At 47.8% G+C, this 24,716-nt stretch overlaps 1 protein-coding gene across 6 annotated transcripts in view; it reads right to left on the bottom strand.

The window, feature by feature from the left end:
- RUSC2 (RUN and SH3 domain containing 2) overlaps positions 1-24,716 on the bottom strand; it is a 72,117-nt gene that overhangs the window by 3,418 nt on the left and 43,983 nt on the right. For 4 of the 6 annotated variants that reach the window (XM_021927406.2, XM_017949751.3, XM_021927405.2 and 1 more), the window contains 6 exons: positions 10,136-12,241; positions 2,649-3,290; positions 2,250-2,435; positions 1,940-2,080; positions 466-542; positions 85-259 (listed from right to left, as the gene is read on the bottom strand). In XM_021927406.2, the coding sequence (XP_021783098.1) occupies positions 85-259; positions 466-542; positions 1,940-2,080; positions 2,250-2,435; positions 2,649-3,290; positions 10,136-12,149 (3,235 nt within the window). In that variant the 5' untranslated portion in view covers positions 12,150-12,241. Of the gene's footprint in view, positions 1-84; positions 260-465; positions 543-1,939; positions 2,081-2,249; positions 2,436-2,648; positions 3,291-10,135; positions 12,242-19,274; positions 21,552-24,716 lie in introns of those variants that run through there. The other 2 variants (XM_003911537.5, XM_021927407.2) reach the window with 2 other exon arrangements.

Genomic DNA, 24,716 nt, shown 5'->3' with positions numbered 1-24,716 from the left:
GGAAGCCAGGGTTGCAGGTCACATGACCAATTTCTGGAACCCTAAATTCAGCCCCGGGTCCCCGTCTTGGCACCCAGCACCTACCTAGCTGTGTGGAAGCCTCAACCACACTCCATGGCATGTTCTTACGCTGCCCGATGATGACGTCCAGTACAAAGGCCTTGAGCCCATCCTCCAGCACAGCGCGGACAGCAGGGCACAAGTACTTCAGAACCAGGTGGCCCACATTGGGGCTCACAGAACTGTTTCCCAGCTTTGCCTGTAGGTGTGGTAGGAAAGTGCAGTAAACTGCCTCAGGCCTGACCATGGTCCTCTCATAGCAGGCCCTCATGGTTCCCCTCTTGCCATCCCCATTCCTAAGTACCCAACCCTGGGCTCTAAATGCAAGACAGCAAGGGAAGGTGGTAGCGCAGGACAGGTAAGGGCGTGCAGGCAGAGCTCAGCTCTTCACATTTCCTCGCCTACCTTCACCCCGGGATCCCGGCTTGTGCCAAAATGGGCCACAATGAGGTCCACAGCAGTGTTAACAGCTTTTACCAGCCCTGCAAGGAAGAATGTGATGTGACAGGTCCCTGAGCAAGTCCTTAGCCAACTCAGCTGAGGCTGAAACTTCAGCGGGGGTGGGAAAGGGCTCCCACACTTACTCAGTCTCCACACCTGCATGTGGGTCTCATCAGAACATTCAGGCCTGGATGTTTTCTGGTTCTGCCCAGTTCTTAAGCTCTTCCTGTCTTTACTTCCCAGCCTGGAGCCACCTCAATGATGCCATTGTCAAGCCTCCCAATGTCCTCACCTCTCAGTCCTCTTATTCCAATCCTGGCTCAGGCCAACTATGAGTTTTCTCCACTCTGAGAAACCAGGCCACTGATCTGAAGAAAACCCAAGTCCCTCACACCAGTGCCAGACAAGGGCGATTCTTTGATACGTGCCTTGTCAGCACTCCCTGCCATACCCTCAAGTTGCCATGTGAAATCGACACCACTCCTCTCAAGCCCTTGGTTCTGCTTCAGAGAACAGGGGCCCCTAGTTATCAACTCTTTTAACTTCCCTCTGCCTCCAAAATTCGTAACAATCTCATATGTACACCCCTCACTCCTCTGCCCACTTGCATCCCCTTCATGTCCTGGAGGAAGGTGGCTGTTTCCCTTCTTGCCCGGGTTCTTTCTCCCTGAGCTCTGATTCTCCCCTTCTGCCTTTGCAGGGAACTTAAGCTCTCTTCACAGGCTCATCTTCAGCCCACAATTATGCTCAGTTCTCTCCATCTCCCTAAAAATGTTCTTAGAGTGGGTCTTGTCAGTCTTCATCTTACTAGATGTCACCAACACGCTTACCCAAGCTGCCAGGCCCTCTAGTACCTTCACCTGCCCCTCCAAGAGCACTGAGGCATTTTTTGATGACATGGAAGCCTCCTCATGAGACTTCGCTCACTGCAGGAAGGGACTGGAGCCCGACTCCGAAAGCCTCTGATGAATGACCCTTGCTCAGTCATATGCACTCATGATACACAGCTTTCTCCTCCGGCCCTAGAGCCTGGAGATTTGTTTCTGGTTTTTTTTTTTTGAAATGGAGTTTTCACTTCTGTTGCCCAGGCTGGAGTGCAATGGTGTGATCTCAGCTCACTGCAACCTCCACCTCCTGGGTTCAAATGATTCTCCTGCCTCAGCCTCCCGAGTAGCTGGGATTACAGGCGCCCACTACCACGCCCAGCAAATTTTTTTTGTATTTTTAGTAGAGATGGGGTTTCACCATGTTGGCCAGGCTGGTCTCGAACTCCTGACCTCATGATCCACCTGCCTTGGCCTCCCAAAGTGCTGTGATTACAGGCTTGAGCCACCGGGCCCGGCCAGCACTTAGAGATTTAAGACTGGCTAGGTGGTAGGGCAAGTGTGAGGAGGTAGTGACAGCAGAGTCCCTGGCCTGAGCTGGGGGTTATATGCACCTTTTTTCTGAAGCAGGTCAATGGAAATGGCCTCTGAGCTGCCATCTGGGGACAGACAAAACTCAGCTGGAGGCTTCTCTGTCAAGGAAAAGGGGTCCTGGAAGTCAGGGCAGGTCAGTGGAAACGGCTTCACTGCTTGGCCTGGAAAGAAGAGAAAAGTCAATCCTGAGCAACTCACGGTGCAGTGTTCCAGCCCAGTTCAGTGCCTTGTTCTGTCTGAGACATGTTCCTTTGGGACTGACCCCTTCTCTAGCCCTTCCCAGCCATGGCAGAGCCTGCCCCGGGTGTACTGGGGACCCTGCTCACACACCATTCAGCCGGCAGTTCAGATGGCTGGCAGCACTGAGGGAGCCAGGGAACTCAAAGATAGGGTTTCTTCGGGCCAGCCGAGCTTCTTGTGATCTTCGGTCTAGGATCCCTGACAAACCAGGTGGCCCTAGTGGGTTCTTCCTCCTGTATTCCCGCCACTTAAGGGCTTGAGGGGATAGGTGGTTGGCTGGAAGCAGACAGATCAGCAGAAAGACAAGAGTTGGCAGGAGACAGTGAGACAGTTTGACACCCACCCAGCGGCCCGCATGAAACACTAGGTTATTATCTACAGATGCTGGGGAAGGACGCAGACATCCTAACCTCTGGCCCCAGGCGAGACTGTAAGCAGCCACTCAAAGGGGAGGTGGTGGGTTGGGGAGGGAGATGCTGGAGCTCATACCATTACTGGGCCTGGTGGCCATGCTGCCCTCACCACCTCCCCGGGCCAGGCTCTCTGCTCGGCTGAGGCCAGATCGCCAGGAGCCCAGAGGCGGCAAGCTTCCTGTTCCATGGAGCCGGTACTCAGTCAAGGTCAGTATCTTCTGATCCTCCTTCTGCGGCTGCTGGGAGGTGGCAGGCCGGACAGCAGGAGGACAGGAGTGGCTCCATGGGGGCAGGCTTTCTGTGGCTGTGGGCTGCTCTGGAGGAGGGGAGCACGAAGTGGAGGCAGAAGAGTCAGTGCTGGGCCCAAAGGGGCCAACACTCCGGATGGGGGAGTAGCTTCCCAGGGGCGATGGCCGAGAGGTCTCTGGCTCAGACCCAGCTTTCCTGGCACCTCTGCCAGTGGCTCGGAGAGTGGATGCCTGCGGCTCCCCTGAGGGAGCTGGGACTGAGACTTGAGCAGCAGGGGCAGCCAGTGGGGCAGGCTGCTGTGTACGGCTGCAGCCTGAGAGGCTGTAGAGCTGGGAAAGGCTGTGGAGGGCCCGGGCCTTAGCCAGCTGCTTGGGGAAGTGGTGCTGGAACACGAAGGGCTGGATGGGCAGCGTGGTTGGCCTCTGTTCCTTGCTGTAGCGAAGGACTGGTCGGCTCTCAGTGCCACCCCCTGTAGCAAAGGGATGGAGAAGAAATCAGTAGACAGACACTGAAACCCATATGAGAGAAAACCCAGAAGCAGAGATGGGAGAGGGGAGAGGGTCAGGGACCTGACGGGCAGGAATTGAATGGGGTAGAAGTTTGTGGACTGGGACACTGCTCCCCTCTTTTGTAAAACGTTTCCTATTGTTTTTTATGGTGCTGGACTGTCTTGTACCTCTCTGCTGTTCAGTCCCTCTTCATTTTCATGACTCCAAAGGTGAGTGTATCTTAAGGCTCAACTCTTACATATCACCTTATGCCTTCTTTCTTACACAGTTTGAGTTCAGACTGCCACAGGATGACTCCCAAACCCAAAGCTTTAGCCTGGACCTTCCTCTTGATCTCCAGATCATTCTGCTTTATAGTTCTGCTTTCATTTAAAATGTGCTATAGCAGCTCATCCATTACCTTTCTCGTTTTTTCCGATGACTTCCATTTCTGTCAATGGCAGAACCATTTTCTTTGTTTCTAAGTCTTGGAGTCACAGTCACACATTTTCAGTGATGAAAATGTTTCAGATGTTATTGATTTCAAGCTTTTGCTCATTATCCCATCTCCAATCATGCCAGCACATCTCATTCTTGAGCATATCTAACCATAGTAAGATATTTCTTTACTTGCAGCCTTCCTGTTATCCGTATCTACCCCTACTCCCCACTCTTTTCACGATCCTGGTATTGGAACCTCAGAGTCCACATTTGCTCCCCCTGAACGGAGGTATGTTCCCCAAGGCTGGGCCTCTCCTGTTCTTTCAGGCAGTCTTCAGGTCAATGTCCCTCAAAATATGGTGCTCAGAACTAAACACAAAACTCCAGGACACTGGAGTGGGACAGTGGATGGACTGTACTTCCAACAAAACACTGTAGATCTCCGAATAAACGCAAGATGGCACTATAAGCACGCACCCGGCCTAAAGCCCTGGTGAAAGCTCACCAGCAGGGGGGCTATCTCTGTGAGGCGGGAATTAGTTCTCTTGACAGATTAGGAAATGTGAAATGTAGACAGATTAAAACACTTGCTCAAGGTCAAACAACTAGGAAGTGGCAGAGCTAGAATTCTGCCTAACCCAGAGTCTGATTTCAGAGCCACTGTTCTTTTTACCACATTGTACTACATGTGAAATTGTATCAGGCCAGGTTTTCCTATCTCTCATCTTACTTACATTAAAGAGTCGGAGGGGATGGGGACCACAATCCCATTAGGGAGGTGCTTCTGATTCACTCCCAGGGGACACTTTCAAGCTCCACCTTCCTGCTATCCCCAGTCAGTGCTTACACAAACTTTGCATTCTCCCTGGCTCACTGTGCTCCAGCCACACTTCCCCGTCCTTAAACATACCAGGTGCATGAACATCTCAGGGCCTTTTGCACCTGCTTTTCTTTCTGCCTGAATCTTCTCACCATTCAGGCATCAGCTCAAATACCACCCCCTCAATAAGACCTTCTCTGACTACCTCAGCCCCTCTGGCAAGTTGCTCTCTATCTCATTATCTTGTTTCATTTTCTTTTCAGCACTGTTGAACTTTCCAGCAATTAAAAGTTGTCCTTTTAGTGTGTTTATTGTCCATTACTACTTATAAGAGCTCCAGAAAAGTGGGATTTTATATTATTCACTGCTGGATCCATAATGCCTGGAACAGAGGCTGGCACACAGTATGCAGTGAATAACGATCTGTTAAATGAGGGAATCTCCACGGTCACTCTTGATTCAAGCCAGTCTCACTGGCTTGAACCAGAAGCTTCTTACATACACCAACTAGCTTCTGAGATACAAATTTTATCTTCCAGAATAAAGTCTAATTTTCTCAGCGAGCTAGGTGCCCACACCTGCTACAAGCTAGGCTGCTCTCCCCTCAGACTTCCACACCTGCCCCCACTGACCCTACTCTTCCCGGTACATCCCTGTCATAAAGCACACTGCTTTTCCCATCGGGAATGTGTTCTTCCTTTCCGCCTGTTTATCAGTTTTCAAGGCTGAGCTGACTCTGGCTATCGGATTAGGTCATCCCAACCACAGCTTTCTTATACCCTCTATATAAAGTATGTCTGAATTAGACTGCTTATTCCTACCCTTTTAAAACTCTTCTCTGCTAAGTTCCCAGGATACAGTTTGAGGCAGAGGAATAAGATCAGGTAAGAAGGGGGTCCCTGTGGGGAATGGGTCTTAGTTCTACCCTCAGGGAATACACAGAATAAGTTTTCTCACTTTTCTATGTGACATTCATTAAGAAAACCAGATACAGAGACTGTATTCACCCGAGTCAGTTTTTCTCTAGGTCAAATAGCCCCAGTCCCCCGGTTCCTTCTTAAAATGTGGTGCCCAGAACTCAATGGAATACCACTGAGCACTCACTGGTTCGGAGGAGTGAGAGACTATCCACTCTTTCTTTCTGGAGTCTATGAATGAATCCACTCATCTTAACTTTTTGGAAGCTCTACCAACTGCTGACTCATTCTGAGTTTGCAATCAAATATCCCAAATCAACTCAAGTGCAGGTTACATATCAAATTTCACATTGGTCTCTGCTTTATTAGTTTTGTTCTTTCAAGATTCAGTAAGATCCCTTTAAATCTTGATTCTGCTGCTCAGTATCTCAAAGAGCCGTCTCAGCTGCCCTTTTTTTTTTTTTTAAATTTACTTTTTTTTGAGACAGAGTCTCACTCTGTCACCCATGCTGGAGTGCAGTGGCGCGATCTCAGCTTACTGCAACCTCCGCCTCCCAGGTTCAAGTGATTCTTGTGCCTCAGCCTCCCAGGTAGCTGGGACTACAGGCGTGCGCCACCATGCCTGGCTAATTTTTGTATTTTTAGTAGAGATGGGGTTTCTCCATGTTGGCCAGGCTGGTCTCGAACTCCTGGCCTCAAATGATTTGCCCACCTCAGCCTCCCAAAGTGCTGGGATTACAGGTGTGAGCCACCACACTTGGCCTACTTTAATTTTTTTTTAGAGACAGGATCTCACTTTTTGCCCAGGCTGGAATGCAGTGGTGGGATCATAGCTCACTGTGCCTCAAAATCCTGGGCTCAGGCGATCCTCCCGCCTCAGCCTCCTGAGTAGCTAGGACTACAGGCGTGTGCCACCACTCCCAGCTATTAATTTTTTTTTTTCTGGTGACACAGGGTCTCACTATATTGCCCAGGCTGGTTTCAAACCCCTGGCTTCAAGTGATCCTCCTGTCTCAGCCTCCCAAAGTGCTGGGATTATAGGTGTGAGCCACCATGCCCAGCCGACCTTCTCAGCTTTCTATACTGTCATTCCTAGATTGGATCTACTGGTCCCTTCTTTTGTCATTCAAAGCTTGATGAATTGTCATTCGTTTTTGATTTAGAAAAAAGCTGTACAGAATCAAGAGAAGACTGGAGACTTATGGAACACAGCAGCATCTTGATATGAAAAGTCTTAATCTGATAGAGAAAACACTTTTTAACTCCTCTCCTCACATCTCTGACCAGGATATTTCTTGCCCTCAGAACGCCAGTCATAGTATCCCATGAGATGCACCCAGCAGACAGACACTGCACTCTAAGAAGGGGGTGGGTTCAAAGGACCCACTCGATCCTTGCTGTTTCTGATCCTGCCTCTTCCCTAGAGATCTCCCTCCTGTGCCCACCCCAAGGACAGCTCTTCAGCGTATGTTAGGAGCATGAGGTCTTCTGACGGACTGTGATCTCCCTGACAGCACAGATACTATTTATGGCTTTTAAACATTTTCTTTTGCAAAGCCAACAGACCCAACCTAAGGCTACAGGACAGCTGTGAGCCTCTGCTATCCCTGCTTCACCTCCCTTTCCTTCTAAACCCTCTGAGATTTGGCTTCCACTCTCACTACTCCCGAATGTTGCCTTCAGGATTCTTCATTATCTTAGGTGATTTCTCTTTAGAACTCTTTTGGTTCAAACTCTTTTTTTAAACTTTCTCCTCCTTTGGTTCCTGTGACTTCACTCTCTCCTGGTTTTTCTTTTCTTTTTGAGATGGACTTTCACTTTGTCACCCAGGATGGAGTGCAGTGGCATAATCTTGGCTCACTGCAACCTCTGCCTCCCAGGTTCAAGCAATTCTGCCTCAGCGTGTGTAGCTGGAACTACAGGCACCCGCCACCACACCCAGCTGATTTTTGTATTTTTAGTAGAGACGGAGTTTTACCATGTTGGTCAGGCTGGTCTTGAACTCCTGACCTCAGGTGACCCGCCCACCTCAGCCTCCCAAAGAGCTGGGATTACAGGCATGAGCCACCATGCCTGACCTCTCCTGCTTTTTCTTCTATTGTCCTAATTCTTCTCAGTCTCTTTTAAGGCTGCTGCTCATCCCTTAAGTCACAGTATTCCCTTCTTCCCTTTATAACTCCACATATTCTCCCTGGATCCTCTCTCAGCCACAAGCATAGCTTTAGCTACCACTTTTGTTTTTTATTTTTGAGACAGAGTCTCACTCTGTTTCCCAGGCTGGAGTGCAGTGGCATGATCTAGGCTCACTGCAACCTCTGCCTCCTGGGTTCAAGCGATTCTCCTGCCTCGGCCTTCCACATAGCTGGGATTACAGGTGTGCACCACCACACCCAGCTAATTTTTGTATTTTTAGTAGAGATGGGGTTTCACCATGTTGGCCAAGCTGGTCTTGGACTCCTGAACTCAGGTGATCTGCCTGCGTTGGCCTCCCAAAGTGCTGGGATTACAGGTGTGAGTCACCACGTCTAGCGAGTGCCAGCTACCACTTTTATTCCAATGACTTTCCAATCTGCACAGTGCTTTCTCCTGACTTCAGGGAAGACACCCCTTCCAGTCCATCTTCTACCCAAACAACCAGTGATCCAATTACTTTTTTTTTTTTTTGAGACGGAGTCTCGCTCTGTCGCCCAGGCTGGAGTGCAGTGGCGTGATCTCAGCTCACTGCAAGCTCTGCCTCCCGGGTTTACGCCATTCTCCTGCCTCAGCCTCCTGAGTAGCTGGGACTACAGGCGCCCGCAACCTCGCCCAGCTAGTTTTTTGTATTTTTTAGTAGAGATGGGGTTTCACCGTGTTAGCCAGGATGGTCTCGATCTCCTGACCTCGTGATCCGCCCATCTCGGCCTCCCAAAGTGCTCGGATTACAGGCATGAGCCACTGTGCCCAGCCCAATTACTTTTTTTTTTTAAACAAGGCCTGAAGGAGCAAACAACCAGTGATCTTTCTAAAATGCAAATCAAAACATACAATTAAGCAGACAGAAAAACCAAACCAAACAAAAACAAACAAATGCCAAAAGCCATTTCTCTGACTAAAATCTTTCAGTGGTTCCACCTGTTTTCCACTATGGCTACACCAAATTATATGCAGTTCCTAGAAAGGGTCAAGCTATTCTGTACCTTTGTGGTTTTGTACAGACTATCCTGTGAGCCTAGAACATTCTTCTTACAAGTCTTCACAAAGACTAATCCTAATCATCTTTCTACATTGGCCTTAAATGTAAACTGCATTAGCAGTTCCTCCGACATTTCAGTCTGATCTAGATACCCCTCTCACTGGCCAGTATGCAACACTGCCATCTCTGCATTTTAATGATCGACTACATTTTCTGTTTCCATCCTTAGCTGGAATCCTTGAAAACAGTCATCCCTCTCATCTCTCTGTCACCAGCACCCCCTTAACACACTGGTATAAAATATTTATTTAAAATGTAACAAAATAAATAGGGAAAGAGCTGGCCTAGGGAGGCCACTGTGTTCTGGCCAGGGCGAAAGAGCAAGACTCCGTCTCAAAAAGAAAAAAAAGGCCGGGCGCGGTGGCTCAAGCCTGTAATCCCAGCACTTTGGGAGGCCGAGGCGGGCGGATCACGAGGTCAGGAGATCGAGACCATCCTGGCTAACATGGTGAAACCCCGTCTCTACTAAAAATACAAAAAAAAACTAGCCGGGCGTGGTGGCGGGCGCCTGTAGTCCCAGCTACTCGGAGGCTGAGGCAGGAGAATGGCCTGAACCTGGGAGGCAGAGCTTGCAGTGAGCAGAGATCGCGCCACTGCACTCCAGCCTGGGTGACACAGCGCGAGACTCCGTCTCAAAAAAAAAAAAAAAAGAAAAAAAAAACCTGACGCTCAGTGTGTGTGTTGTTGTTAGACGTATCCCTTGGTTGCCCCTTAGGCACCGCAAATTCCTAAATGTCCGAACCTAACTGATGTCTTATCCCTCTTCCAGGAAATCTCCTGTGATTACAGCCCCTATCCATGGCCTCATCTTTCCCATCATCCAGGTTCAGAATCAGTCTTCTGAATCCTTCATTTCCCAATCAGCCTCTAAGTCCTGCTGATTTTATCTCCTCGGTGTATTTTTTCTTTTTCTTTTTTTTTTTGAGACAGAGTCTCACCCTGTCTGCTCAGGCTGGAGTGCATTGGTGTGATCTCGGCTCAGTGCAACCTCCGCCTCCTGGGTTTAAGCGATTCACCTGCCTCAGCCCCCTGAGTAGCTGGGATTACAGGCGGGTGCCACCACTCCTGGCAAATTTTATTTTTTAGTAGAGATGGGGTTTCATTATGTTGGTCAGGCTGGTCTCAAACTCCTGACCTCAAGTGATTCGCCCGCCTCGGCCTCCCAAAGGGCTGGGATCACAGGCGTGAGTCACTGCGCCGGGTCTGCTCAGTGTATTTTTGAGTCCTCTGTCTTTCCTCAGTGAGCCCACTCCACTGTAGCTGTGGGACCTGCCCTGGCCTGGAGGGATAACAGATCTAGGATGTGGAACCTCTGGTGGTATGGACAGGGTGGTTTGGCGGGGACCCGTCACGGAGGTGGCCATGCATATCCTGCTGGTGAATAGCCACATATTCGCTAACCCTTAGGCTTCTTACCATCAGCTCTAGCTCTTGCATCCCTCTGGGTATGGCTGTTGGCTGGGCTCCCCGGGAGAGCAGTCCCTGGATCCATCAGCTGAGCCAGGGGGCCTTGCCCCGCAGCTCTAAGGCCAGCAGGAGGCATCTCACTGGAGTGGGGTCCCTGACAGACCTGGGTGGACCAGGGTGGACTTGGCTTTGGGCCAAGTAAGTCCATGCCTGGCCCCAAGGGCATGGGTGGCAGGCTATGGCTACAGCGAGTGCCCTCATCCAGTGGGGCCCCCCGATCTTGCTGGGCTTCTTGGATGGGTGAGAATTCCTGGGAGGAGTCCCCAACACTCACACGAAGTGGGGGCGAGCCAGAGCCTCCAGTTTTCTTCCGGCCCTTGGCCAGCTCGGCAAAGGAGGTGACCCTCCTGGGTGGGGAGCTAGGCCCGGCTATGGCTGCAGGGCCCTCACTTAAGCGCACTGGGCAACTCAACATGCGTTCCAGTGAGCCCAGGCGGACAGGAGGGCTGCGCTCCAGGCTGCGATCATAGCTGCGGGAGCGCTGACGTCCAGTGCTGAGGTTGGGGGGTGAAGTATTCGTGTATACTTGCCCCTCAAGCACAGTGGGGCCCACAGCAGCTGCTGCCTCGCTGGAGGAACTCACTGCTTCTTGTTCCTCTGGCTGGACTTCTGGCTTCTGGAATAGGTAATACTCAGAGGGCTGGCTGGGGCCTGGGTCTGGGCCAGGGCCTGGTGGGGGACTTATCTTGGTGTGTTCCTCAGAGCAGCTGGTGATGGAAGAGCCAGCAGGGCTTGGGGATGATTGGGAGGACAGGTCACAGGTGACAAGTTTATAGTAATTTTGTGTGGCCACAACAAGACGGGCCTGGCTTTGGAAGCAGGCTGTGAGGTCAGCCACTGCTGGGCACGGCTCACAGTGTGGGCGGTAGGAGTTGCAGTTGGCATCAAGCTCAGGAGATGAGGCATGAGGGCAACCATAGCCCCCTTCCCTTCCTCCACTTTCAGGGTGATGGGACTCATAAGACATCTTAGACTCAGCTGGGGAGGGCTGCAGATCCAGGTAGAAGGCGCCAGGGTCTGAGTGGCTGCAGAAGGAAGAGTCGCTGCAGGACTGTGGGGCAGAGTTGAGATTGGCACGGGGAGTGCCATGCATCTTGTTGTAGAGGGTGCTGAAGGTGACTAGCACACCATCTGAACTGTTGCAGGAAGAGTCGCTCACGTAGCCCATGGACTGGTCAGCTGCCTCAGACTGACTGGATGTGCTACTGCAGCGGCAGTGCTGGGCCCCTGAGCCAGAGCATCCAGGGTTCCTTGGGGATTCATCTGAACTAAGCTTCCATTCCTGGTCAAAGGAAAAGCCAGAGGTATCGCTGGCTCCACCCCCGCTGCCACTCCCACCAGGTCCCCCACACTCATCCAGCTCCATAGTGTCTGCTTCCAGCTCTGGCCGGCAGCAGTGGCTGGCGCTGCACTGCTGGGTATCCAAGGTCATCACTGGCTCCTGTTCCTGCCCTTCCACCACTCCAGCCCGACTGCGTGTTGCCCCCCATGGCCTGCCCACTCTGGGGCCAGATGGTGGCAGCTGGAAAGAGGATAGATGAAAGGTGGGCTGGCCAGTGCCATGCAGGTGGAAGGACTGCTGGGTGGCACTGTCACCAATGCTGTCATCATACAGGTCACCAAGTCCTGGCTCACCCACACCCTCCTGCAGCAAGAAGGGGTTGTGTCGTTTGGGGGCTCCAGGGCCTCTTCCATCCCGACTCCTACTCTTGGTGCTGTCTATAGACCGTGCAGTTCCTCCTGGAGCAGAGTGCAGGCTGCTGAACAGCAGAGAGTCAGCTTGTCCTAGGTCTTGATCAGGCTGGGTGATGCCCAGCTCAGGTGGGCAGAAGGGATTAGGTCTTGTGCTCCCACTACCTCCACCTGCTCCTCCACAGCACTGCCTGTCTGGGACCTGGCAGTGCACCAGGGGGATGTGATGAACGATGAGGGTCTCTCCAGTCAGCTTTGGGGGACTATCCATTCTGGAAAGTTCGAATAAGGGCTTCAACAGCACCAGACACTGTCCCTGGAGCCCAGTGGGGCAGAACACATTTCATCAGGAGAGCTTGGCACCTGGAGAGAGAGGGAAAGAAAGGGAACCTAATGTCACCTCCCTGGAAGTCAGGGGCATGCCCTTCCCTACAGCATTTTCAGATGGAGAAGAGCCCAGGAAGAGAAAAGGCTTGAGTCAAGATGGAGCTTGACCACACAGCCCAATAGGTGGGTGGGGACCTAACCATGCTTGCTGCATTGCACAGGTGCAGCACCTGAGGTCCCCCTTAATTTTAAGGTCACCATGCATCAAATTATGGCAAAAGGCCAAGTCCTTCTAATGCCACATATGAAGGTTTGGGCAGTACTTTCCCCTTCTCTTTCAAGGACTATGTCCTTGGCAGTAACCAATGACTAGTCCTTAGCACAAAAAAACTATGAATAATGACACAATTAAGAAAAAAACATCTAGGACGTCTAAGGCTTAGACACAGCTACAGTACACAAGTTTACAGACAAGAGGGAAAATCATGAATAATATGAACTCATAGCAGTAAGCTGTAATTTTGCAAGAAGCATATTTTAAAATATACGGTATGATCTGACCAAGTGACTGTTATCTCTGATCCCCTTTCTTGTCCTGTTAGCCCCAGAATATTTGTCCCTCTCTGATGACCGTGGGCTAAGTATCCTTACTATCCTCACTGCTGTACTAGAACTTCTTGAATGCAGAGACTGAGTTGGGCATTAGGGTGACTGTTATGACTGATGTCAACCTCTTCCTCCTCAATGGGGGTGGGGGGACCTAGTTTTATGTCTTTTGTATCATTCTAACACATCATAAGATAAACGTGAAAGGCATAATACACTCTTAACATGTGTCTAGCTCAGGATAGACATCCTGAAGTGCCCAAATGCTGCCCAGTTTTAGCTTAGAACCTTCACTAATGGGATCCACTGGAAAGTCTTCTCATCCCAGTTTTACCTCTTATAGGCTAAAGCAAAGTTCTCTCTTGTTCACGGTCTCCTGGTGCCAAGGACACAGAACCCATCCTGAGCTTCTCTGGTCTCTTGGCTGCACCATGGCAGTGTGGCCTGCTCAAGTTCTAGTCTGCTGTGTTTCCACGTTCAGGTTGCAACAGTCTTCATTCCCTTTGACTCCTCACATGTAATGTTCCAAATTCATTCATTTCCCTTCTTTTTTTATTCCTATTATTTCCTTTTCACTCACCCTGAGTCTAAATCCCCCATTGCCTTTCTCTTCATCATTTAACTGAATCCTTGACACCATCAATCTCTTAAAATTTAACTCATTTAGACCACAGGGTCCCAGCTCATCATGTGGAATGTGGTAAGGGCTGAGGCAAGTCACATATACTCAAGGACATGAACAATGCATAAAAAATATGGCTAAGTATATGTATGAGGGACAAGGTATTAATATAAAATTGTGTTAAATTTAAGCAGCAATTATTATTTACAATCTTGCTTCCTCCCCCCCTTTCTGAGAGGAAGGCAGGCTCCTCTGTTGAGCTTCCAAGCCTTTGTGTGTTTATTGGGCTAATGGGTAGAGATGTAGAAGGGCAGACATTAAGAGAGTCTGAGCTACAAGATTAAGGGTTATAGAAGAAAACATAGGAGTAAATCTTTGTTATCTTGGATTAGGTGATGGTTTCTTAGATATGACACCAAAGGCACAAGTGACAAACGAAAAAACATAAATTGGACTCGGTAAGAACCAAAACCTTTTGTGCTTCAAAGGATACCACCAAGAAAGTGAAAAGACAATCCATAAAATGGGAGAAAATATTTGCAACTCATATACCTGATAAAAGACTTCTAATCAGAATATATAAAGAACTCTTACAACTCAACAATAAAAAGACATTTGAAGCTGGGCACGGTGGCTCATGCCCGTAATCCTAACGCTTTGGGAGGAGGCGGGAGGATCACGAGGTCAGGAGATCGAGACTACCCTGGCTGACATGGTGAAATCCCGTCTTTACTAAAAATATAAAAATTAGCTGGGTGTGGTAGTGCATGCCTGTAATCCCAGCTACTTGGGAGGCTGAGGCAGGATAATCGCTTGAACCAGAGAGTCGGAGGTTGCAGTGAGCTGAGATCATGCCACAGCGCTCCAACCTGGCGAGGGAGTGAGACTCTGTCTCAAAAAGAAAAGAAGACATATGATCCAGTTTAAAACAGGGCAAACAGTATGAATAGGCATTTCTCTGAAGAAGACATACAAGTGGCTAACCAGCACATGAAAAGATGTTCAACATCATTAGTCATTCGAGTAATAAAAATTGCAACGAGATACTACTTCTCTCCATCTGGGATGGGTAAAATAAGAAATACAGACAATAACAACTAGCAAATGATGATGATGCGAAGAAACGGGAACCCTGAAACATTGCCGGGGGTATTGTAAAATGGTGCAGTTACTTTGGAAAAGTCTGACAGTTTCTCAAAATGTTAAACATAGTGTCATGACATGACCCAGCAACTGCACTCCTGGGTATATACCCAAGAAAAATGAAAACATATGTTCACACTAAAGCTTGTACACAAATGTTCATAACAGCATTATTCACAGTAGCCAAAAATTTAGGCACAATCGAAGCCAGTCACAAAGGGCTTTTATGATGTATGATTCCATTTATATGAAATGTCCAGAATAGGCAAATCCATAGAAATAGAATGTCTTGAAATCAGGCCAAGCACAGTGGCTCATGCTTGTAATCCCAGCACTTTGGGAGGCTGAGGCGGGCGGATCACTTGAGGTCAAGAGTTCAAGACCAGCCTGGCCAACATGGTGAAACCCCATCTCTACTAAAAATACAAAAATTAGCCGGGTGTTTGTCACCATTTTTGTAAATAAACATATCTGTACGCATAGAAGAAAATCTGTAATGTGCAACAAACTGTTACTAGTGCCTATCTCTGTTGAGTGATTTGGATTTTTAATTTTATTCTTTTTGCTTCAGCTGTATTTTCTAATTTGTACATAATAAATACCCATTTTTTGCAATTTTTAAGCAATTTAAAAAATTTAAGCAAATTTTTTTTTTTTTGAGACAGGTTCTCACTCCCAGGCTGGAGTGCAGTGGTGCGATCATGGCTCACTGCAGCCTCACCGTAGCCTCAGCCTCCTGAGTAGCTAGGACCACAGGCGTGTGCCACCACACCTGGCTAATTTTTGTATTTTTTGTAGAGATATGGTTTCTCCATGTTGCCAAGGCTGGTCTCGAACTCTTGGGCTCAAGTGATCCACCTGCCTTGGCCTTCCAAAGTGCTAGGATTACAGGTGTGAGCCACCATGCCGGGCCTAAACAATTTTTTTTTCTTTGAGGGGGTTTCTCCTTTCATACATACTAGGTTTCCCCTGGAGTCCTGGCCATAATCTCGAAGCCTGGACTAAAAGGAGTATAGAGAACTTTCTTACATACATAGCAGTAATTTTAGGGGTACTTATGGGTTGCAGCCATCACTGACCTTCAATGAGTACCTTTTTTTCCTTTTTAAAGCATTTTCAAGAGGCATTCACAAGTATCACATAAAAGAATGTATGATTCTGCCCACAAAACCATTACTAGGACATACATGCATTAATATGGAAAACCTGATGCACAGATACAGAATGCAGAAAGCTGACTCTAAATCAGAGACAAAGGACACATGAGCATGGGAGATGACGGAGCCCTTGGCTGGAGGGCACTAACAGTTGTAATGTGATGTTGACATATCTATCTCCCAGACTGGAGCACAGTTCCGAGGCTGGAGACTGCAATACAGTGAACTCTGTGCTTGAACACAGTAGGTGCCTGGTTATTTGTTGACTACTTCTCCCATTAAAAGAACCTGAGTTGTTAGTCTTTTTATGATTGAATTATAGGAGTTTTAACATTCTGGATACAAGTCCTCTGTCAAATAATATGTCTCATGAACATTTTCTCTCAGCCTGTGGCTTGTGTGTTTTCTTAACTGTTTTTTGATAGTTTTTAATTTATTAAATTTAAATTGATCAATTTATCAGTTTGTTTCTCTATGGTTAAATCTTTCTGTATCCTAAGAAATCTTTACCTGTCCTAAGATCATAAAGAAATGTACCTATGGTTTTCTTCTAAAAGCTGTATAGTTTTAGCTTTTACATTTAGGTTGTATTGAATCCTACTTTAACTGTCAAGCTCTTTCACTGATTGATTTCATTTTATTTTATACTTCTGTATCTCAGAGAAGATCTTATTCCTTTTTGATCTCCACACAACCAAGGGAAATGCCGAGCAATGGCTCCTCCATAGACGATTCCAATTCAGCCATCTAAGGGGAAGTTCTCCAGGCATCTCATGAGATTTTGTACTCATGCTTTGCCCACCCGGTTCACATTTACTTACAAGGCACTTTTTATGTATGTCATATCTTACTGATCCTTACATAAACTTACCAAAGGAGGCGGAGCCATCTTCATTTTCAAAAATAAGGAAATTTACACTCAGAAAAATGAAATGACTTGCCCAAGACCACTCAGTGAATAAATAACAGAATTAAGATGAGACTCAGGAATCCTAACTTTTGACCTTTTTTCTTGATCAGTTAAGAATATAATGAGAGTAGACCCAGCATGGGGGCTCACGCCTGTAATCCCAGCACTTTGGGAGGCCGAGGCAGACAGACCATGAGGTCAAGAGATTGAGAACATCCTGGCCAACATGGTGAAACCCCGTCTCTACTACAAATACAAAAATTAGCTGGGTATGGTGGCACGCTCCTGTAATCCCAGCTACTTGGGAGGCTGAGGCAGGAGAATCACTTGAACCCAAGAGGCGGAGTTTGCAGTGAGCTGAGATCGTGCCACTGCACTCCAGCCTGGGTGACAGAGCGAGACTCCGTCTTAAAAAAAAAGAAAAAAAGAGAGTAAACTGTACATATGACACCACAGAGAACATTTACTGAGAGTGTATCTCAGGCTCCTTTTCTGGGAGTGACTTTTTCTACATCAAGACAAGTGGCCCATCCCCTCTAATGAAGGTGAAGAGAAAACACTGAGCTGGAAGAGCTCATTTCAGACTTTTTCTGCCCTGACTAAATGGAGAGACATGGAAGATGCGGATGGGGAAGAAACAGAGGATCCAGAATAAGAAGAAAGTTCTATGAGAGCCTCTTTCCTGGCCCTTGTCCCAAATGGGTGTCTCTTGTCCTATTATAATACTATAAATGATCATTTATTCAACACTTATATGCCATTAATTTACATACATCTTTAAATGTACTGTAACATTTTTAAGTAGGCATAATCCTTCCCATTGTAAAGATGAGAAAACCAAAGCTTAGAGTGTATAAGTAGTTTGCCCATATTTACACATCTGAGATGGGATTCATTCGCAGGTCTGCCCAATTTGTAATTATTTCCACTACAATGGCCTTCCACAGAAAATGATTGGGGCCACACCCTCTTCCTAAAGTCCTTGCAATTACTCTGCTCCCAGAGCAGCTGTACCCTACCTGTCCTGGGTAGACCCACATTTCAGCCTCCATTTACGCAGGTTATGTCTATCTGCCTCTCTATTCTATGAACCTACAGTCCCTTTCATACTGTCCCCAGGCTCTGATCACACTTGTCAATCTCACCTCCTGCCCCAGTTCCCAGCCCTCATCTGCCTGCCCCATACATGGTCTCAAGTCTCATTTTTCCCTGCTCTGTGGTTCACATTCCTAGACACTTCCTGGGAACAAATACACTCCCATAACTATCCAGTGTATTCCTCAACTATATATTTGCACAACATGGCACTACTGTCTCCTATTATCCTATGTTTTTGAACCCTCTACCAAGGTAGTTATTAGAAGTGGGAATTTTTTTACAATTATTTTTTACAGACAGAGTCTAGCTTTGTTGCTTAGGCTACAGTGCAGTGATGCGATCATAGCTCACTGCACCTTGAACTCCTGGGCTCAAGTGATCCTCCCACCTCAGCCTCCTTAGTAGCTGGGACTACAGGTGCACACCACAATGCCTGGCTAATTTTTAAATTTTTTGTAGAGACAGGGTTTCACCATGTTGCCCAGGCTGGTCTCAACTCCTGGGCTCAAGTGATCCTCCCACCCCAGCCTCTCAAAGTGCTGGGATTACAGGTGTGGAAATGGGAATTTAAGGAACTCTTCCTACCTGCTCAGCAATGGAGCAACTCTGGGCAGGAAAACCCCAGAAAAAAGATTTCCTCTAGCTTTGGTCATCAATGTCTTTCTGCCAGTCATAGAACCCTTCCCTCTTTTTTGGCCTTCTGAATAAAGACGGGAAAGACAATGGTCTTCAATTGCTCTTCTCTAGCAATCTGACCTTGACTTGAGATCCTGATAAGATGCCTCTGTAGGACTGATAACCCTTTTCCTGACTGGTCCTCTCCTGGGTAGGATCAAAGGGAGAAGGGCGGGAGGGTAGATTTGGGAGTGTTAGCTTACGCTTAGGTCTCTTCTTGAAGGCTTATTGTAACAGGTCAGGTGCCCTAGGCATTACAATGACTGTCCCTACCCCTGCCACACACTGTGGGGCACCCTGTTTTCTTACTCCATCCTTACCTGGAGCCTGGTGGCTCCCATAGCACCAGAAGATATGGTATGTGTGTCTATGTGCATGTATAGCTATGTGCATGTATGTATGTATGTATGTGTGTGTGGACAGAAAGGCTTCCCAGCCCCTTCTCTTGAAAGCTGCATGGATCCCTGCATGTTCTCCATCATAAACTTACAGTAGCTATAGGGGTGTCTCCTCCCATTAAGCCTTTGTTTCTAGATCTGACTCCCCCATCCCTGACCCATACTAGAAGCTTCATTAGAAATGCCCAAAAAGGAAGGATGCGATCTGCTTCTTGACAAAATAGCATAAATGGCATTAGCCCAAGCCTTGGCTTTTCCCCATCTCTGCACCATAGCCCAAATGTATGCATGGATGAGCTCGTCTAATGCTGTGCTCCCCCACATTCCCTTTATCCCCCCAGCACCGTCCCCCTCTCCCTTTTGGAAAGACAAAGCCAACCCTCAGAAGCCAGGGCCCAAATGTGCTGATCAGTATCCTAGCATCTCTGCCCTGCCCCTCCCCCAGCTCCCTGAGCCATACCTTTGTCAGGAGCCTTGAGCTGGACCCCTGATGTGTCTGTCCCTTTTGCACTCCGACCAAGCTCTACCTCGACAGTTCCAGCTGAGACACTGTTCCACGGGACCACACAGGGGAACTGGACCGATTTCCTAAGATCTGATTTCTGCTAATACAATGGCATCGTTGCTAATGCAGGGAGGCTGCGCAATCCCAGCCCCAGTCTCCGTGCTGCTGCCGCGGCTGCTGGTGATGCGGTGACGTTGCTGCTAAGGGAAGGGGGAAGGGAAAGGAGCAGGCAGGCCCACAGCACAGCCACTCAGCCTCCCTCCCTTCCAGTCCCTGTGGGCCCTTTAGCCTAGGGAAGGGGGAGGGTAGAGAAAGGAGCCAGCCACAGAGGGCAGTCAGTGCTGGAAGATGGAGAACTCTCAAGACAGCAAAGGAAAAATGGGGAGAGTTGTGTCTAGCTCCTCTTTTGTCCTTAGGCGTCTCAGGGAAGATGTCTGGGCAGAGCCTTGGAGCTTCCTTCCTTCTTTAGGCTCCTCCTTTTATATCTTAACCAGAAACCTCTTCCTCCTCTTTTTGCCCATTGTGAATGACTCTGTTTTCCAGCTTTTGCCTCTAACCAGGATTCCAGACTAGCCTCAGGGTGGGGCACTCAGCCTGGGAGGGGATTCCTGAAGCCCAGAAGGGAGGCTGCAGGGACCAGTCACCATTCTGCTAGCAGTAACTTGAACTCAGTCCTGGTGGATGGCCCACGAGTCTTAGCACTGGCCTTCCTAGAGAGACAGGGTGCTAGGCAGGCTTCTGTACACTGGGGTGGTAAGTCTTAAGGACCTGGAGGCTGCAGGCCCTCTTCCTAACACGGTATTCAATTCAGTTCCCTGGGTCTTCAGAGGTCTACTCGCTGTGGCTGAAGTAGAACTGGCCCCTCTCACATACATCGGTTCTCAGTCAGTGCTCAGCTGGGTCCAGCTGGGTTTGTGTGGAGGCAGAATCCCTCTAGCTGGGCTGAGAGGCCAGGAAGCCTATCTTCCCAGGGAAAGGAAGGCAGGGGACAGTGGTCTCTCCTAGGCCAGAGAAAAATCTCAGTTCTGCTTGGAGACCTACAGAGTCCTCTGCTCCTTCCCTGCTCCACCCTCCTCAGGTTCTGGGCCAATTCTGTGGGAATAAGGAAAAAAGGAAGAAACTGCAGCTAGAGCCAGTTGTACAGGAGTTGCGGTGAGGTCTCTGTCCACTTTGTGTCACTGCTCCCTGCTGCTACGCTTGAATACAGAGATAGTCTCAAGCAGGGGTTGGTCCCCAAACACTAGCCCTGCCTAGGGCTCCTCCCAAGGTGACTACTATCTGGACTCCACAGCCATGCCCTCGGATTTCAGGGCCTTAGAAAGAAGCCTTTGGAGAAACCACTGGCCAAGACCATAACAGCTATCCCTCAGGATCCGGAAGAGATGTAACTTCTTTTCCTTTCTTGTTTCTCCTATTCCCTATGACACCCATGTGTCCACTGACACCATGGTTCAGCTGAGTCAATTGTAGAGAGAACAAAAACACACAAAGACACAAAGATCCATCTCCAGCCTTGACTTGTTTGAGCAGCCATGGCCCCTTGGTCCTATAAAGCAGGAAACAGTGATGAAGGGAAGGAATGAGGGAGACTGCTGTTCCTAGCCAGCCACTGAAAGGTGAGGAAATGGTGTCACTCTGCCTTCCTCTTGCCTAGCTGATACAGAACACAAAGCAGGGTTGGATAAGCATCTGTAGGTTAGGGCAAAGTTAATCTTCATGACCAAGCATTTGGAGTTCAAGCTTCTTACCATGAGAGCTCTGGGCCCAGGGTCTTTGACTCTGAAATTTCTGTGAGGCTAAGTCATGCATTGTGCTGGACAGCCAGTGTTTCCAGTTGCCTATGGAAGGTGGCAGCTCTCAGACCTCTAGTGCCTGGCTTAATTCACTACATCACAGACAACCTTGCCACTTACTTCCTAACCACTACTGCCAAAGATCTAGGGCTTTTGAGGAAAGATCAAATTATTTTCCAGCCAGAAACAAAACACAAATACTGTTACATTATAAACCTCAACCACCTCCTAACTAGTCTCCCCACTTGTAATTTACTTTTTAGTACTACCAGATTCATCTCCCTAAAGCACCACCTTTCTTCAACATGCCACTCCTCCTGGCCGTTTTAATGGTTTCTCATTACCCAGAGAATCAAGTTGAGCCTCCTCATTTTGGCTTTAGAGGTCATCCATCTCGGCTATCTACTCTTTTTTTTTTTTTTTTTTTTTTTGAGTTTCACTCTTGTCATCCAGGCTGGAGTGCAGTGGCGTGATCTTGGCTCACTGCAACCTCCGTCTCCCGGGATCAAGTGATTCTCCTGTCTCAGCCTCCTGAGTAGCTGGGATTACAGGCACCCACCACCATGACCCAGCTAAGGTTTATATTTTTAGAAGAGATGGGGTTTTGCCATGTTGGCCAGGCTGGTTTTGAACTCCTGACCTCAGGTGATCCACGTGCCTTGGCCTCCCAAAGTACTAGGATTACAGGTGTGAGCCACCGTGCCCACCCTCGGCTGTCTACTCCACTCAACCTTGGTTTCCCATCATGCAATCCCTGAAACATGTTTCAGAAGATCATTTCCACTCTGCTGCATTTGTTCATTCAGACTCTCCTTCCTGTTACACTTGGCCCTGTTCAAAATTATCCAAACCTACCAGGCCCAGAGCAACTCCTCCATCAAGTCTCCTCTGACTACCCCAGAGCCAGAAATAATCTGTCCTCTGAACCAGTGGTTGCAGGTGGTTGATTTTACAGACAAGAAAACAACTTCCACAAAAAACAGGGGGATCAATATTGGATTGCCAACTTCTTTTTTTTTTTTTTTTTTTGAGACGGAGTCTCGCTCTGTCGCCCAGGCTGGAGTGCAGTGGCCGGATCTCAGCTCACTGCAAGGCCAACTTCTTATATTGTCAAGTAGCATCATTACAAAACTTTACATCAATGATCACAACTTTATAAGAAAGAGCATACTGTACTTTTCTCATTGCATTGCATATTAATGGCGAACTTCATCAGCAACTAGAATCAGTCCCTGAGAAGTTTTGATTAAGTAAATCATGTCATTTAACATGGTTATTGTTCTTTTTTGCCTATCTGCCTTAACATCTCTTCTAGACTGCAAAGTCGGGGTTATAGTCATCTGTGCATCTCCATTATCCAGTATATAAGACAATATCATTTTTATTTTGTGTTTCCCATAAAACCTAGCATAGTGCTTGGCATTCAGAAGGTGTCTTATGCTTGGCATATGGAAGTCTTGTTGAACAAGAATAATCTAAAAAGAGATGCTCCTTGTGTGTAAATCAGAATAAGTGGTGGGTAGACTTGACTAAATAAGCTTGGAAGAAAAGACTGTTTTTCATGTGGGGAAAAAAAAAATCTATTAAAAAGAAGCTTAGGCGGCCGGGCACGGTGGCTCACACTTGTAATCCCAGCACTTTGGGAGGCCGAAGTGGGCCGATCACCTGAGGTCAGGAGTTCAAGACCAGCCTGGCCAACATGGTGACACCTTATCTCTACTAAAAATACAAAAATTAGCTGGGTGTGGTGGTGGGCACCTGTAACCCCAGCTATTCGGGAGGCTGAGGCAGGAGAATCACTTGAACCCAGGAGGCGGAGGTTGCAGTGAGCCGAGATTGCACCACTGCACCTCAGCCTGGACAACAAGGGCGAGACTCCATATCTAAAAAAAAGAAGCTTAGGCAACAAAGAAGTAATTCTTCGTAACCTAGAGTTAGGCAACGCATTCTTAGACGTGATATAAAATATATAAGTGACAAAAGAAAAAAACAGAAAAACTTTGACTTCCTGCTGGCAAAATGAGAAAATAGAAAAATAAATAAACTAGACTTCATAAAAATTTAAAACTTTTGTTCTTCAAAGGACACAATCAAGAGAGTCAAGGCCGGGCGCGGTGGCTCAAGCCTGTAATCCCAGCACTTTGGGAGGCCGAGACGGGCGGATCATGAGGTCAGGAGATCGAGACCATCCTGGCTAACAAGGTGAAACCCCGTCTCTACTAAAAAATACAAAAAACTAGCCAGGCGAGGTGGCGGGCACCTGTAGTCCCAGCTACTCAGGAGGCTGAGGCAGGAGAATGGCCTAAACCCGGGAGGCGGAGCTTGCAGTGAGCTGAGATCCGGCCACTGCCCTCCAGCCAGGGCGACACAGCTAGACTCTGTCTCAAAAAAAAAAGAGTCAAAAGACAACCCACAGAATGTGAGAAAATTTGCAGATCATATATCTGATAAGGGACTTCTGTCCAGAATATAATTCAAAACACTTACAACTCAGTTGTAAAAAGACAAATAATCAAATTTTTAAATCGGCAAAGGGGGCCGGGCATGGTGGCTCACACCTGTAATCCCAGAGCTTTGGGAGGCCAAGGCAGGCAGATCACTTGAGGTCAGGAGTTCGAGACCAGCTTGGCCAACATTGTGAAACCCGTAAAAATTAGCTGGGTGTGATGGTGCATACCTGTAATCCCAGCTACTTGGGAGGCTAAGGCACAAGAGGTGCTTGAACCTGGGAGGCAGAGGTTGCAGTGAGCTAAGATTGCACTCCTGCACTCCAGCCTGGGTGACAGAGTGAGAACCTGTCTCAAAAAAATAAATAAGTAAATAAATAAAAATGGGCAAAGGATTTGTGTGTGTGTATGTGTGTGTATTATTTGTAGAGATGGGGTCTCACTATGTTGCCCAGACTGGTCCAAAACTCCTGAGCTCAAGTGATCCTCCTGCTTCGGCCTCCCAAAGTACTGGGATTACAGGCATGAGCCACCATGCCTGGCTGGGCAAAGGATTTGAATAAACATTTCCCCGAAGAAGACACACAAATGGTCAACAAGTACTTATATAAACAAATGCTTAACATCATTAATCATTAGGCAGTACAAATCAAAACTAAAGTGAGATACTACTTGACCCCACTAGAATGGCTAAAATAAAAAAAGGCAAGCAGTCACACATGTTGACAATGATGTGTAGAAATTGAACTCTCACACATTGCTGAGGGCACTGTAAAATGGCGCAACCACTTTGGAAAAACAGTTCTGGCAGTTTCTCAAAAAGTTGAAGAGTTACCATATGACCCCAGCAATTCTGCTTCTAGGTGTATACCTACAAGAAACAAAAAACATCCACACAGAAGCTTGTATATGAGTATTCCTAGTAGTATTATTCGTAATAGTCAAAAACTAGGAGCAAAGCAACCAAAATGTTCATCAACAGAAGGGATAAATAAAAGGTGGTACACACAATGAATTAATTCAGCAATAAAAGGGAATGAAGTCCTGATAAGTGCTCCAACATGGATGAACCTTGAAAACATGCTCGGTGAAAGAAGAAACACAGAAAGTCACATATTGTTTCATTCCATTTACATGATATGTCCAGACAAGGCAAA

This window comes from Papio anubis, chromosome 13 (assembly GCF_008728515.1).
Source record: "Papio anubis isolate 15944 chromosome 13, Panubis1.0, whole genome shotgun sequence".
Lineage (NCBI taxonomy): Eukaryota > Metazoa > Chordata > Mammalia > Primates > Cercopithecidae > Papio > Papio anubis.
The sequence above is the reverse complement of the archived record's forward strand: the minus strand, read 5'-3'. Positions and strand labels throughout refer to the sequence as shown.